Raw genomic sequence first — 15521 nt, forward strand, 5'->3', positions numbered from 1 at the left:
TTTTCCACTACGAGATCACTCATACAGGTGACTGTTACTATCTCACCTGAGAAGAGAAGACAATGCGGTGAAGTTATGTTGTTAATTTATCATTGAAATACTTATGTTCATTGTCTGGTCAAAGCCGCATTTATGTATTTTCATGAAGTGTTCTCTTTGAAAACCTTTTATTTCATATAAACGGAATACGAGACAAACAACAAGATACGAAAAGGGCCATTTACACGAACGGCAAGTGAACAGAGGCATTCAAGCAGCCGCATACACAGGCCAGAGACAAACAGACACACGCAAATAAAACATTCAGACAGATTTATGGAGCGCAAATAGCTAAACATATATTAAAGTATTATTAATTTAATTTTGCTTCCATATTTGAAAAAGTTAGAAACTAACAAAATATCGATTATATGTAAACAACACTTAAAATACCTGCGGTAGCGTCCATGCTGAGACAGTAGTTGGTATCGTAGACCTGTGAGTAGGCTTCAAACGTGACAGCACCGTCTTTATGGACGGATGTATCGAGGTAGGTACCAGACATGAGGCACTGGAAGCGCATTGAGTTGCCCGATGATGAAGAGAGGCTGTAAGACAAAAGAAGAATCTGAATATGACGATGAAGATCTGGAAGTCAGACTTGAATATGACGGTATCATATTTCTGGTGAACGTTACTAGGTAGGTAATGCAAGTTGTTAGAGCGGGACGAGAGCTTAGTGACAAATGGATTTTACAGTTCAAGATGAGCAGGCGAATGCGAGATACGTTAAACATACAAGTTTTAATTAGAATAAACCAATAAGAACAATTCCTTGTAATGGTTATGGCCAAACACGAGGAACAGTCCGATTAATGCTTAGTCGTTATGAAGACGGCTTGAGTACAAGACACAGAATAGAATGCGATGTAATTCAAATAAGAAAAAGAAGGAAGAAAGCTCACATATATTATTAAATACTATTAAAAGCAATTAGTACTTAAAAGAAAACACTAGAAGAGCCATTAACTTATATGCGAAGATCCTTACCGAATAGCCGAGTCGCAGCCTTGTTTGTTTGGTGCCACGCCGGTTACTATTTTCATCACACCGGAAGTTGTTGAGAATGCGCATGAGCAGTTTCCAATGTCCGGTCTGTACGTTGTAGTGTCAATAAGAACCCTCCGGCCGGACACTTGACCAGGGACGCACATTTGAGCAACTGAAAGATAAGACAGTTATTTTGAACTGAATAAACGCCACACATTACAACAAAAACGCTTTGGAGCTTTAAAAAACTATTACAACTATTGTTTAATGGTAATATTGGCTTATCGGTCGTTACAATATTACGAAATAATTGTTATATTAACTAACTAGGACGGCGTAGGCTTACATTACGTGTTTTACTAGCATATAACTTATATTTACAGCCAGTGACGTTGATTTGCAAGAACCACGCTTAGGTTAAGACTTCCGGATAAGAACCGTACAAGGTGTCATACCGTTGGTTTCCGCTTAACTTAAATTAAATTGCAATTCGTAGAGATAAGTGTGGACAATATTGAATGCCGGTGATTGAAAACGTTGGTTTTATTTCTACATGTATTTAGAATTAAAATAATACATCACCACGAAAATGATAGTCGTTAGGTGAGTATTATTGTACCATGTTATTTTAATCAAGTACTATGCAGAATACAGCAACAGTATAAACATTTATGTACACTAAAAATCTTTGAATTTAATAACTTAATTGCTTTCCATCGATAAAGACATGTTAAGTTTCCCCTTGTACACCTGAGGCGCCATATTTGTAGTATTGGTGTCAAAAATAAACTAGGGTGTCACATAATGGCTGTCATTACGTAATGTATGTGTCTGACATTTTGTTGATTACAGACGCCATGATGGGCGATACATAACAATGTGCATTTTTAAACATAACACATTATACAATTAAAGGGCCGTTTGTTCAGAACTTCATTAAGTTAATAACGAGTTTCAAGAATTCATTTCAGATTTGCGATATTTAAAGTAAGACTTGAGACCATCTATACTTGAATCAAATATATGAATCCATCAAAACATATTTCACGTTGAAATAACAACTCTTAAATTAACAACGCTGTTTACTTTAACACATTTCTGAACAATATTTTTACATATGGTCCTTTCTTTTTAAATAAATATACAAGCCTGCCAGAAAGCGAGATGAAAAGGTATTACCTGCAAAATGGTACTTCACTGTCTTATAACGTGCAAAGTACTACAAGTTATGGGATTTTAAACTGTAACGCTGAGCAATAACAACGAAATATCAAACCAACAAGCAAAATAGTCCCGAAAGTAAAGTGAACGTGGGCTATTACATATGAGGCTGGTGACAATTTGAATCTTAATTTCGAAATTAAGAGTCAAGCTGCAATCGACGCATGATGAATCACTTCATGCGTTGGTCCTCATAGAAGAGTTATGACGCCGATAAGGTACATGTACGTTATAACCAAATGTCAAGTGCCACGCTCTACATTCAAGATTTGAGAATGCTACTTCTGACTGTTTTTTTTTGTTTAACTCTGAGTTATAAACACTATTATAATGGTTTTACTTTGAATTCAGTCCAATGTCTGTAATCAGAGAGAAAAATCTTGAATATTTCTGAGATTATTTTTCTACTTGACTAGAGCTCATTTTTTTCCGGCCTGACGCAACACGGATTCCTTCACAGATTCTTTTTTTAATCTAGTGGCTTTGAACTGAGTTTTAAGGAAATGTATGATTGATATATATACGTCAGACGCTAGAAATGACATTTTTTCGAATCTGAAGGTTGCCAATTGACACACACACGCACGCACGCACGCACGCACGCACGCACGCACGCACGCACGCACGCACATACACATACACATACACATACACATATACATATATATATATATATATATATATATATATATATATATATATATATATATACATATATTAATGTCAATTGGCATACAAATGTACAGAAATTTAGTTGTAGAGTATAACCATAAATGGTCAGAAATTCTGCATTCTATATTTTACTTATAACTGTTACACGGAGGTAGATTCTTATAAATCGAAAAGCTATTGTCATAAATATTGTCAAACAAGTAAACAAAGACAGTGACTGATTGTTTCACATAAAACTGACCACTCAATCAAAAACTGACACAACTAAAGCATGTACATTCATTGGTCAATTCTGTATGTTTACCGCATTTTTTCCTAAAATATTTTGATGCGGTCATTTGATTAATGAATCAGGGGCGTAGCTTCCTATAGGCCGTGTAGGCCGCGGCCAACACAATTTTCAGAAAAAAAGCCAAATCTGCAATAAAAACTTAATTAATATATCGGAAACCAGGTATTCCAAATCTGTCGTTGTCCTTTTCACTAAAATACACATTCATACGACATTAATGTTACGTATATAATTTGTCGAAATTTGCACTGCGCTTTGACGCTGTTCATTACATAAAACATTTATTTAAGGTAAAACATATTGATATCGTTACTCTCATTAATGTTTTTTACAATAAAGAAATATACACTAAAACGCACCCAAGACCACCTAGCTAAAACAAAATCCCGGGGATGCATGCCCTCGTGACCCCCACCTCCTCAGAAAATGGCCTACACATATACTTTCGTCAAGCTACGCCCCTGATGAACACATCAATGTATGAGTATTCCTCATAGAGTATACCACATTTGATCAAGACTTCCTTATGTTTACCTTTCTTCTTATAAAGAAAGTAGTTTTCCCAAAACACTATAAATCAAATTATGTCATTGTTTTATTACTAAAAAAGTCTGATTTTGCAGACTGGAATTCAACTTGTCAAACAATGCGTCACTTTGATTTTATAAACCATGTTTATGATAAAATATGTATATCAGTTATTTGATTTTTTAACCTGAACTGGCATGTATATACCAACTCAACGAATGTATAATAGCAGTGGTGGCGGTCTCTTTGCTGCAATAATGGGTGACAGTTTGTGTGTTTGGGGAGTGGGGGGAGCAGGAGTCGGGAGTCCTGGGCGCATTTCATCCTATACCATGTGTATGCACAGTAATTATCTTGCTTTGTCTTCGAGGATGATTATATGTTGACATGAGACAGTAGTATAGTCATAGTAAGACATAAAATAGGATCAAACGGATGTTAAGGTAAATAGTGGCTACCAGCATGGTTCAGATAGAAGCAAAACTGTCATCAATGATGTACCGACGCTGTTTCTGGTAAAACTGATATTAAATGTCAGACATCAAGCACATTAATGACACCTTCTATATTATTAGAGTATATACTTATACAATAATTGGATAGATAAGTATATCTTGAAATGACGTTGCATGTGTAGACATTTTACTTTTAATTACTATTACCATATCTGTAACAGCATCTCCACCTGAGTATAGCTGGATATCAATCCCAAAAGCCAAAAGGAACAGCAAAGCCTTCGACACACTTTCCTTTTGTGTATGCACTTATTTATGGATCATAATAAATAGTTATTATTCAAATTTTCGTCAGGTTATATTCCTTAGATTATAACCTACATTTCTTCCCAATGAAATCGGCTATCGGCCTCCATTATCGTTACGACTTGCAGTTACTCAACTTAACATAGTTACATGACGTCATAATTTGGTTTACCCGCTTTCGATAAACACGTTATAACCTAGGTTGTTTAGAACATGTTGTGTTAAATCTTAGTAATCTTAGTATAAGAAAGAGTTGAAATGTTTGCTGTGATATTTTTCTGACGTCATTGGTCCGGATGCGTGTTGTGGCGCAGGAATTTGAATTATACGCGGTTTTCATTGGTTCACAAATAACTTCAGCAACTAAACATCAATCAAGCATCATGAACTGCTTAACGTCTTCACTTCGGCATCTTCTTTTTAGGGCACACTTAAGCTTTATGTACGTAAAGTTTACGACATAAACTGAAGGCATTTACCGAATTACAAACGTACATTATTTTGAGCGGAATGGGTAATCTTACGCCGTGTTATGTAGATAACTTCACCATTTAAGCACACGCCCCAGCATGTATATAATGTAACAATTTAAACTAGCTGATTGTAAGTGCACGTTCAAAATGCTACACCGCTCTGGTAATGTGTCCTTTTTGGAAACATAGATAAGTTATCATAAGTCACAGTGAACAAATCTTGATATTATCCTTACCATCAATCCCCGGTGGACAGGCTTGGCCATATACTGCAAAACAAAAACACAACAATACTAAGATTATCATCATCATCATCATCATCATCATCATCATCATCATCATCATCATCATCATCACCCCATCATCATCATCATCATCATCATCATCATCATCATCATCATCATCATCATCATCATCATCATCACCATCATCATCATCATCATCATCATCATCATCATCATCATCATCATCATCATCATCATCATCCCATCATCATCATCATCATCATCATCATCATCATCATCATATGCTTTCATGAGTGAGTGAGTGAGTGAGTGAGTGTTTACACTTTATGAACGAGAATCGAATCAAAGCAAATGAATGAATGCACAAACAATTGACTGAAAGAACACAGAAATAAATGAATTATTGAATGAAGAATGTATATAGAAATAAAAGAATGAATGAACGAGCGAATAAATTAATGGTGTTATGAACGAGTTAATATATGAATGATTGAATGAGCGGATGAATGAATGAATCAATCAATTTATGAGTAAATGAATAAATGACGAATCAAAGAATGAATGAGTGTATAAAGTGAGTACATTTTTTGTATCGATTGATGCTGAAATTCAATACGAATCACTGATTGAAGATAATGGCTGAATAAATCTGAACGGACGATCGAACGAACGGACGGACGGACGTTTGATGATTATTTCTATTTTCATTATTATTATTATTATTACTTGTTATTATCTTGTTGTTGCTGTTGTTGTTGTTGTTGTGTTTTCAAGCTTAGGCATTTTGCGTAAAATTTATCTCTCTAAAGCATATTATCGAAATGCTTTTACTTACCCAGGTGTCCAAACAAGGAAAGTATAACTGAAAAGAATAAAATCTCCATTTTTCTTGAGTTCTTGGCAAAATGTTTAGTTCCAAATCGACGACAATGTCTTCTCAAAAGTACATATTTCAACTAAAATAGTCTTGTTTTATCACACAATGTTTAAACTGTAAATCTGAACAATAATCACCGTGATTATTATACTAAATGCTCGGTGTAATGAGCGACTTGTGAGTTGGCCTTAGAGGAGACAATAGTGTAAAACAATACGACTGACCACTGATGACAAATTTAGCCGTAATGTACATGCCCGTCAAACGTTATTGACGTTTATGACGTTTTATGATCCAGACGTGTCACGTATTGTAACGGCCCCTCTATTGTGAGTAACGTTGCGTATGAGGTTCTGTCATTGAGGATAGACTTTTAATTGCTGTTGGTTTAAATCGCTATAAACAGTAAAGGGTAGGATGACACTGGAATTCGACGGTGTCCTAATAGCGAAATGTTGGGATGTTGTAAATGACAATAACGTTTATTAAGGATTTCGTAACATGGTTTACATTTTGAACATGGCCAATACACAAATATATGAAGGCGTCAAAGATGTGACAACTGTCACCAAACAACGATTGGAAGTTAATTTCACATTTTATTGATACACCCAGAATATTCAGACTTAAAGTCAAATATTTAAAAAAGATATTGTTTCACGTGGCAAACATAGTAATCACTTCAATTTATTATTTTAAAAATCAAAACACAATCGGTGAATAACCTGTCAAAGTTTATCTACTTAAGTAACTTAATGTTGTTGTGTTCTTTTATCCATATTAATACTGTTTAAAATTTGTTCTTTTGTAAAAGATTTTTGATTCTGCTTAAATCATGGCGTTGCATACGTTGTAATTGCTTTATATTGAGCATGTGTTTTATGAAATAAATTGAGTTGAGTTGAGAATAATACACGATGTTTCGTATTTGCACGCATTACTCTTCAGTTCTGAGTTCAGGTAAAAGATTCTGCCGAAATCTTTAACATTGAAATTAAGAAAGACTTCTGAAATATTTTGATTGTTATAAATTTTGCTTGACCAGTTGATATATCTATACCGTTTTTTCCCATGTAATTGGCGACGTGATTATGATATTAAAGTTTATCATTGTCATGATATGAAAACTGAAATGCTTCCCTGAACAGAAACCGCTAGTATCAATGTTGTGATAGGCCGCAAGAAAAAGCCCTTGATTTAAACCATGTCCTCACGAACAGTATTTATGGTAGTATGTAACCTCATATTTCATACATGTTGTAATAACGTATTATAAACGGCCATGATTGATTAGCTTAAAGGAGAGTTTGATAACACATTTGTTAAAGATTTGTTAAACAAACGTTTACAATCGATTTTTACAATATACCATGCTTTCATTAAATTGTATTGGCTAAAATAATTTTGTTGGTCAGATTTTGAGGCCAAACATAACATAACATATCACTGCCGAGCAGACGGTCACTGAGTTCCGGGTCAAGTGACGGTTAACCTATAATTTTGTATTTATTTTTGCCTTTATAAAAATGTTTTATGAGACAATAGCAATTGATCTTGTAAATATCGATGTAACAGAAATCAGGATGATCGTTAAACATAAGTGTATGGAAATAGGGTCCTTGTTTTCTGACCTTGACAGGCGGACACCTAAGGGTATATATGTAGAACACTAAACCGCTCAAAATTAGTTACACATCAGTACACAAAATGTATCATATTGAATGCACGCTACTGAATACTGTGAGATGCATGTACAAGCTTATGCGGTAGAAGAAAATGTCTGTGGTTTATCTAGACGAACTTCAAGATCATTTACTTGTTTTATACTGACAAGAACTCTGTTTTCATCGATTTATTCAAAGAACTTATGTTTGATATTGTTTGCTTTTGATGCCATCTCAAAACGTTATGTTTGGATATTTTTTCAAATAAATCAAAGTACTGTAAGTACTGGTGGGCGGTGATCGTTGGTTAATTTTATGCAATAGATGCGTAAGTGTTTTAAGAAATACAGTAATAGCGTTTATCATCTATGATAAATCCACGTTTACACAAATTCAAATAACGTTACGTTTTTTAAAATCATTAACATAATTAAATCGATATTAAATTAAAACACAGTCCTGCTTATAAAGGTATGTTTTTGTTCACAATCCATGCTAGTTTATTAAATGAAATAATAGATCAATGGTTGCAATTAACTATTAACGGGATATAGGAGAAGGAAACAAACCAAACAACCAGTTTTATTAAATCTGTATTGTATAAAAAATATCTGGTTATATATAAGAATATAAAACATTATTAAATTTCTTTAATATTGTCAGCAGCCAATGTAAACAAAATATGCACATCTAAAACACATATAATAAAACTTTGAACTTGAACGAAAAAACAAATATTCCTTTAGTTTTATTTATAATAACATTAAACTCTTATACGTATATGTACTAGGTAGGTAAAATGTAACATAAAAAATACAAAACCTATTTCCATTCCGTTTTTAACAACAAACATATGCTAGAAAACAAATACATATCCGACACCTATTGTAATTTATTTAAGTTTAGACCACGCGTACGTAAGAAATACAACAGTTAAACTATTGAGAAATAGCAGTGAACTCAATAATGTACTCGTAGAAAGCGTTTATAACGCACAGAACAAAACATTATGCATACTTAACTTAAGGATATACAGCTCATCGTTATACACACACACAATTTTTTTTTACAAATATTGCATGCATGATAAGAAAAATGAGTAATTTTGCAATATATTATTTACAAACATGTTATAACATCGTGAAAGCTAAAGATAATTTTAGCACTGATGTATGTGAGGATGTCTTTAAATGTGATTTTTTTGCATTCAAGTCTCTTATCTGTTTTAGCATGGAGACATTAAACAGCTTGTCTTATTAACAGAGGTTTATTATCCGAATTAAGTGTTCATATAAATTTTGTCATACTTGGATTTCTAACATAATATCTAAGAAAATAAGTCTGTCGTATTTTATTATACATTGAACAATTAAAACAAAATGAAATTAATTCTTCAATATCACATGTTCTTCTCATGTCTTGTCTATGTATATTGATTTGTCTACAAAGTTAAAGGTAAATTATTACAATCTGTGTTTAGCTGGAATATTTCTATATTTGCTATTTTCTAGTAAAACAATGTGGGTTGACAAATTGAACTTCCTTATACAAATACAAGGATGAATGTGTCTCCATGGTAATCCGCCAGTTTGTTATAATACACATCTCGTAATATATCTCTTAACAAGCGAACAAATGCATGAACATTGACACACTCTGGAAATATACGTTCGCAAAATCGGATAGTTGAAGGATAGTTTTTACTTGAGATCCCTTTATTGCTCATCGGTAATTGCACTGACAATACAATGATCTCTTTCCAACTGCATATCTTAAGAACACCTTATCACATCATCATAGATTGCAACAATGCAGCAGTATTGTGACATTTGTTTCTATTTTAATTGATTTATATATATATCGTACATGTTTCCAAGGTATACACGTAAATCATCATTGTTCAAATTAGGAAAGCAAATACCAAATGAATCGCATGCTCAAATCAGAACTGACTCTCAGTTTTATCTGATAACTAAATATATTTTAATATTGTCTGGCAAATACAGCATAATTGTTTATTGCTCTTAACATTTGCTCTTTGGTAGAGAATCCATCGCGAGCGATTACTGCACTCAGTCATAACGACCAACTGAAAAATACCATTACTAGCTTGTTCTTGTATCAGTAGTATAAACACGCATACTTTCTTTCTCTTTATTTTTGCAGCAATTAAACTTAGTGAAGTGCTTGCCACAAAGCAGAAACAAGGCACGTTGCATTTTGTCAAACGATGACGATTATACCAACAAAAGAAGAACAGACAGACCCAAACTTTCAAACGGATTTGAAATCACTGCGGACCTTTGAAATTTGTAGTCGTGCCTAAGATAATAGTGGGATTAAATTGCAGTTCAAATGTGCGTGTTTTTCAGATGATACCTTGCACCCATTAATGGCGGCATTAGGTTGAAATAATGTCGCCACTATGAAATGCTTTAAAACCGCAAAACGCAAATCTTATTTGCAAACAGTGGTATCTGTCGTAGTATCGAAAATGAGTTTTACCTTCTCCGATACATCGTTTAATACAATTATTTATAAGAGATATACAAGACGTCTAATCGTTTATCAAGGTATCATAAATGCACCCATGACTCACGCTAAGGGTTTTGGTTCAATACATCTAACATATCGTCCACAACTTGCTCTTGACTTCTTACACTATCGGCCTCTTGTTCTTCGTCATATTGAGCACAGTCGTCTACAGGCACTGGTTCAGTGTCTATCATTTCTTGACCTTCTTCAGTAACAGGCTGCTCATCATTATTTACAAAGCTCGAGTTGACATAAGTGACGTCCGGTTTGGGATTTAATCCATTTTCGTTGGCCTTGTTATCATTGTCAAACAATGCTAAATTGACGTTTATTTCTTCATGAGTTTCTGTCATATCTTGTTTAGGTGTATTTTCGTCGGGATCGAACTCTCTGTCGTATTTTGGATTGTGGATCAGAATGCCGTTAAAATTAGCGGATGCGCTTGTGTCGTACGAATCATTGCGACGTGAGCTAGAAAAGAATGAATTACTGCGTTATGTACAGCTAAGTCAAATAACCTTCATCTTATTCATCATCAAAATCAACATCATATTAAGATTATTAGTAACTTCCATGGCCGATAGTGTAAGATAGGTTCATCCCGACCCGAGCGTAGGGTGTTTTGCTGAAACGAGATTTACTGAGTTGCCGCAAAACACCCCGCGCGAGGGTGGGGATGAACCTATCTTACACGAGTGGCTATGGTAGATGCTTTTTCTACCACCTCAGTTAAACAAAATTAAATAAACATGTATTTTTTACTGGAACTATTTTGTGCGTAGTGAAAATAAATGCGTATGGATATGTGATAATTCGTGGTTGTCATGGATATGCGCACAGTGATTCAGATTATGTTAATAGTCAAATCGGCCTTTTAATAGTTCTGAGGAGAGTGAATCATTATTTTTTTTATGGAGATATTTGAAGCGAGACCTAATTAATTAGCAATCTGAATATTGCAACAAGACAAGGTTTTTATGATGCTACAGACGACACTCTTCAACAAGGGAGGTAATTACAATGTGATGACCATTAAAAAGGAGTTCCATACGGGCGTTTTATCTTTGTCCGTGGGCAAGATAAGAATTTCTATGTTAAATTTTTGGATCTACTTATCTGAGGTGGGAGAAATATTTTTCTCCCACCTCAGATAAGTAGATCCAAAAATTTGCCCATGCTAGAAATTCTTATCTTGCCCACGGGCAAAGATAAAACAAGTACCCGTATGGAACTCCTTTATTATTGTCATCACACACTTACCTCACTTGTTGAAGACCATCGTCTGTAGCATTATGGAAACCTCGTCTTGTGGCAATATTTAGAATCCTCATCAATTATTTCTCGCTTCAAATGGCACCATAAAAAAGTTTTCACACTCCATTTAAGAAATAATGCTGCCCTCTACTCATAACTATTTCAGGAACGATTTGACTATTAACATAACCTAAGTCATAACGCGCATATCCATGACGACCACAACTTATCACAAACTTTACGCATTTATTTTCACTACGCACAAAAGAGTTCCAACGAAAAAAATACATTTTTTTTATTTTGTTTAACTGAGGTGGGAGAAAAAGCATTTACCATAGCCGCTCGTGTAAGATAGGTTCATCCCAACCCTCGCGCAGGGTGTTCAAAACACCCTACGCTCGGGTCAGGATTAACCTTTCTAACACTATCGGCCAAGAAAGATACTTATAATCTCATGTTATGACGATGGTCAGCAACACCGGAACATGGCTTTTTCATCATCTTGACCGATTCCTCCTCCCCCTCCTCACCACCATCATCATCATCATCATCATCATCATCATCATCATCATCATCATCATCATCATCATCCATCATCATCATCATCATCATCATCATCATTTTATCCAGAATTGAAAGATACATACCAACATGATATCACTATTCCTGTAATAACGATGAGCACCAGTCCCGCACATGCTCCAATAACCGCAGCATCTGTATATAAGTCAGTGTTTATATTAGAGAAATGTGTATATGAGGATGTGAATGCATGTTTATATCTCATTTATTTTAAATTCGAAGAGGACTGAAAATAGTTCAAATTGACGATATAAGATCAACGCATGATTAATATCCCATGTAAAAGTATGATAAAGATACGTACAAGGAAAAATTGTGGTTGTGCCAGTTGACTCGGTCGTATTCGCCTTTGAAGAGGGAGAAACAGAAGATGACGATGTCGACGGGGCATTTGTAGACTCAAGTGTTGTCTCTGCAGTCATTGTAGACTCAGCTTCTGTGGTCGCAACTGTTTGAGTTGTAGAAGCCTCGGTTGAAGAACGATCGGTCGTAGTAGCCTGGGTTGTAGTAGCAACGGTCGTAGTTGCCTGGTCGGTTTTATTAGATTCGGTTGTAGAAGCCACCGTTGTAGTAGCAACGGTCGTAGTTGCCTGGTCGGTTTTATTAGCTTCGGTTGTAGAAGCCACCGTTGTAGTAGCAGCGATCGTAGTAGCCTGGGTTGTAGTAGCAACGGTCGTAGTTGCCTGGTCGGTTTTATTAGCTTCGGTTGTAGAAGCCTCCGTTGTAGTAGCAGCGGTCGTAGTTGCCTGGTCGGTTGTAGTTGCCTGGTCGGTTGTAGTAGCCTCTGTTGTAGTAGCCTCGGTTGTAGTAGCAACGGCCGTAGTTGCCTGGTCGGTTGCAGTAGCAACGGTCGTAGTAGCCTGGTCGGTTGTAGTAGTCTCGGTTGTAGTAGCCTCGGTTGTAGAAGCAGCGATCGTAGTAGCTTCGGTTGTAGTAGCAACGGTCGTAGTTGCCTTGTCGGTTGTAGTAGCCTCAGTTGTAGTAGCCTCGGTTGTAGTAGCAACGGCCGTAGTTGCCTGGTCGGTTGCAGTAGCAACGGTCGTAGTAGCCTGGTCGGTTGTAGTAGTCTCGGTTGTAGTAGCCTCGGTTGTAGAAGCAGCGATCGTAGTAGCTTCGGTTGTAGTAGCAACGGTCGTAGTTGCCTGGTCGGTTGTAGTAGCCTCGGTTGTAGAGGCAACGGTCGTAATTGCCTGGTCGGTTGTAGTAGCCTCGGTCGTAATAGCCTCGGTTGTAGTAACAACGGTCGTTGTAGCCTGGTCTGTCGTAGTTGCCTGTTCGGTCGTTGTTGCCTGGTCGGTTGTAGCAGCCTTGTCGGTTGTAACGGCATTGGTTATATAAGCCTCGGTTGTAGTAGCCTCGGTTGTAGTAACATCAGTTGTAGTAGCGTCGGTTGTAGTAACATCAGTTGTAGTAGCCTCGGTTGTAGTAACATCAGTTGTAGTAGCGTCGGTTGTAGTAACATCAGTTGTAGTAGCGTCGGTTGTAACAGCATTGGTTATAGAAGCCTCGGTTGTAGTAGCCTCGGTTGTAGTAACATCAGTTGTAGTAGCCTCGGTTGTAGTAACATCAGTTGTAGTAGCGTCGGTTGTAGCAGCCACGATGGTTGTAAAAGCCTCAGTGGTTGTTGTTTTGTCAGTAGATGTTAATACCTTGGTGATTGTCGTGTATATTGTTGTAGAAGCCTCTGTTTTAGAAACCCCAGTGGCTGTAATAGCCCTAGCTGACGTAGATACGCTTGAAGAAGCCTCAGTGGTTTTAGGAGCCTCTGTTGTAAACAGATCAGTGGTTGTAGAAGCGTCGGTTGTAAATGCCTGAGAGGTCGTTATAGCCTCGGTTGTAGTAGACTCAGTGGTTGTAGTAGCATCGGTTGAAGCAGCAGTACTAATTGAAGTAACCTCGGTTGTAGATGGTTCGGTTGTTATAGCCACAGTGGTTGTATTCACCACTTTTGTAATAGCATCGGATGTAGTAGCTTCGATTGTTGAAGAAGTCTCGGCGATTGTAGTCCCGATAGCCGTAGTAGTCGGTACTGTAGCAGATGTTGCTTTTGCTGTCGGTGTAGTGGTAGGTGGTGCCGTTGTTGTGGTTTCAGCCGCGGACCCATATTCGAAGCATGTTATTGTAATATCGATAGCGTTATCTGCAGCTTAAATGAAACAAAATGGAAATAACATTAACTTCATGTTTCGGAACTACATTTGTACTAAGATGTTGTACACATTAAATCCAATTAAGCTAATTACATCAAAAGAAACCTCTAAAAGGAACATCAAAAAGTGTGTTTTTTCTTTAAACTTTTTAAGTTTTGGGGCATTTGTTTAAATCAGATCGTTTCATGTTTTTAAAAATGTCTTTTCTATCATTATGTCTGAGCGATAATATCAATATAAATCGATAAAAGTCAATTATACGAGTAATGGTTATTCTAACGAGTACTAGTGATAACATACTATCTAGGTAAAACACCCCACAATATCCATAACTGGCGGAGTCATTCTTCGCCTTTGATTCGCGAAAGAAATTCACTGCAGTATTTTGTTCATCGATGTTAGCATTGGGAATATCTTGGCACGAAATGGATTTACCACCGATTTCAAGCTGGGTTCCACATCCATTTGAAAAGGTGTTTGACAAGGCTGAGCTTGCAGTGTAGCTGTAACAATACACGAAACATATATATTAAATAACGACTTCAGGAGTATCCATGCACTTACCTAGCGTGTTCCATGGGCGGTTCCAGGAATGGATATTAGTGGATCGAAATTTAAATACTTTAAAATGTTGGCAAGATGGTTTTGGGGAGCTCCCCCCAAAAATTTTAACAATTTTTTAGTCAAAAATGGTGCAATTTAAGAATATTTGATTTATTGTTTTCTCTACGATATTAACATTAAAAGTTAACTTGGACGATCCGGATACCCCTGAATCCGCTTGTGTGTTCAAATACAGATACAGATTAAAGATAAGGAGCAATTTTCTTTATCTACACTCATTATTTGCCAAAAGAAATGTTCTGTTTGAGCAGCTGCACAATCAATGACCTCACTTGGTTCATCAACGTGACATACATTTTACGCAAAAAGAGCGTCACAAACGTCGTTTCATTAAGATCAAAGGTATTCCGAATGTATTGCGGTCATCATAATATGAATGGAATTGTAAGGGTATGCGTTCATCTAAAAAGGTTTGATGTACTTATGCAAAATAAACATCAGACACAACGGAAGTGTCGTGTAACAAGTTTATGTGTCTTTTTGATAACCAAATGAATTAACTTAAACCAGGCCTTAAAGTAAATATAGTCATTATTTTTGTTTATGAACTTTTTTTACTTATGACCGGGCGCAATCTGAAACATATATACTGTTCTTTTTTACAAAGTAGATTT

The 15521-nt window shown here is 36.0% G+C and overlaps 1 protein-coding gene across 1 annotated transcript in view; it reads right to left on the bottom strand.

Annotated features, from left to right (window-relative positions):
• Positions 1-8348: 8348 nt before the first annotated feature.
• LOC128239242 (mucin-22-like) overlaps positions 8349-15521 on the bottom strand; it is a 33892-nt gene continuing 26719 nt past the window's right edge. The window contains exons 13-16 of the mRNA XM_052955789.1: positions 14584-14786; positions 12438-14279; positions 12199-12268; positions 8349-10768 (exon numbers count right to left, since the gene is read on the bottom strand). Coding sequence (XP_052811749.1) covers positions 10363-10768; positions 12199-12268; positions 12438-14279; positions 14584-14786 — 2521 coding nt within the window. The 3' untranslated portion in view covers positions 8349-10362. The remainder of the gene's footprint in view (positions 10769-12198; positions 12269-12437; positions 14280-14583; positions 14787-15521) is intronic.

This window comes from Mya arenaria, chromosome 6 (genome assembly GCF_026914265.1).
Source record: "Mya arenaria isolate MELC-2E11 chromosome 6, ASM2691426v1".
NCBI classification, from domain to species: domain Eukaryota; kingdom Metazoa; phylum Mollusca; class Bivalvia; order Myida; family Myidae; genus Mya; species Mya arenaria.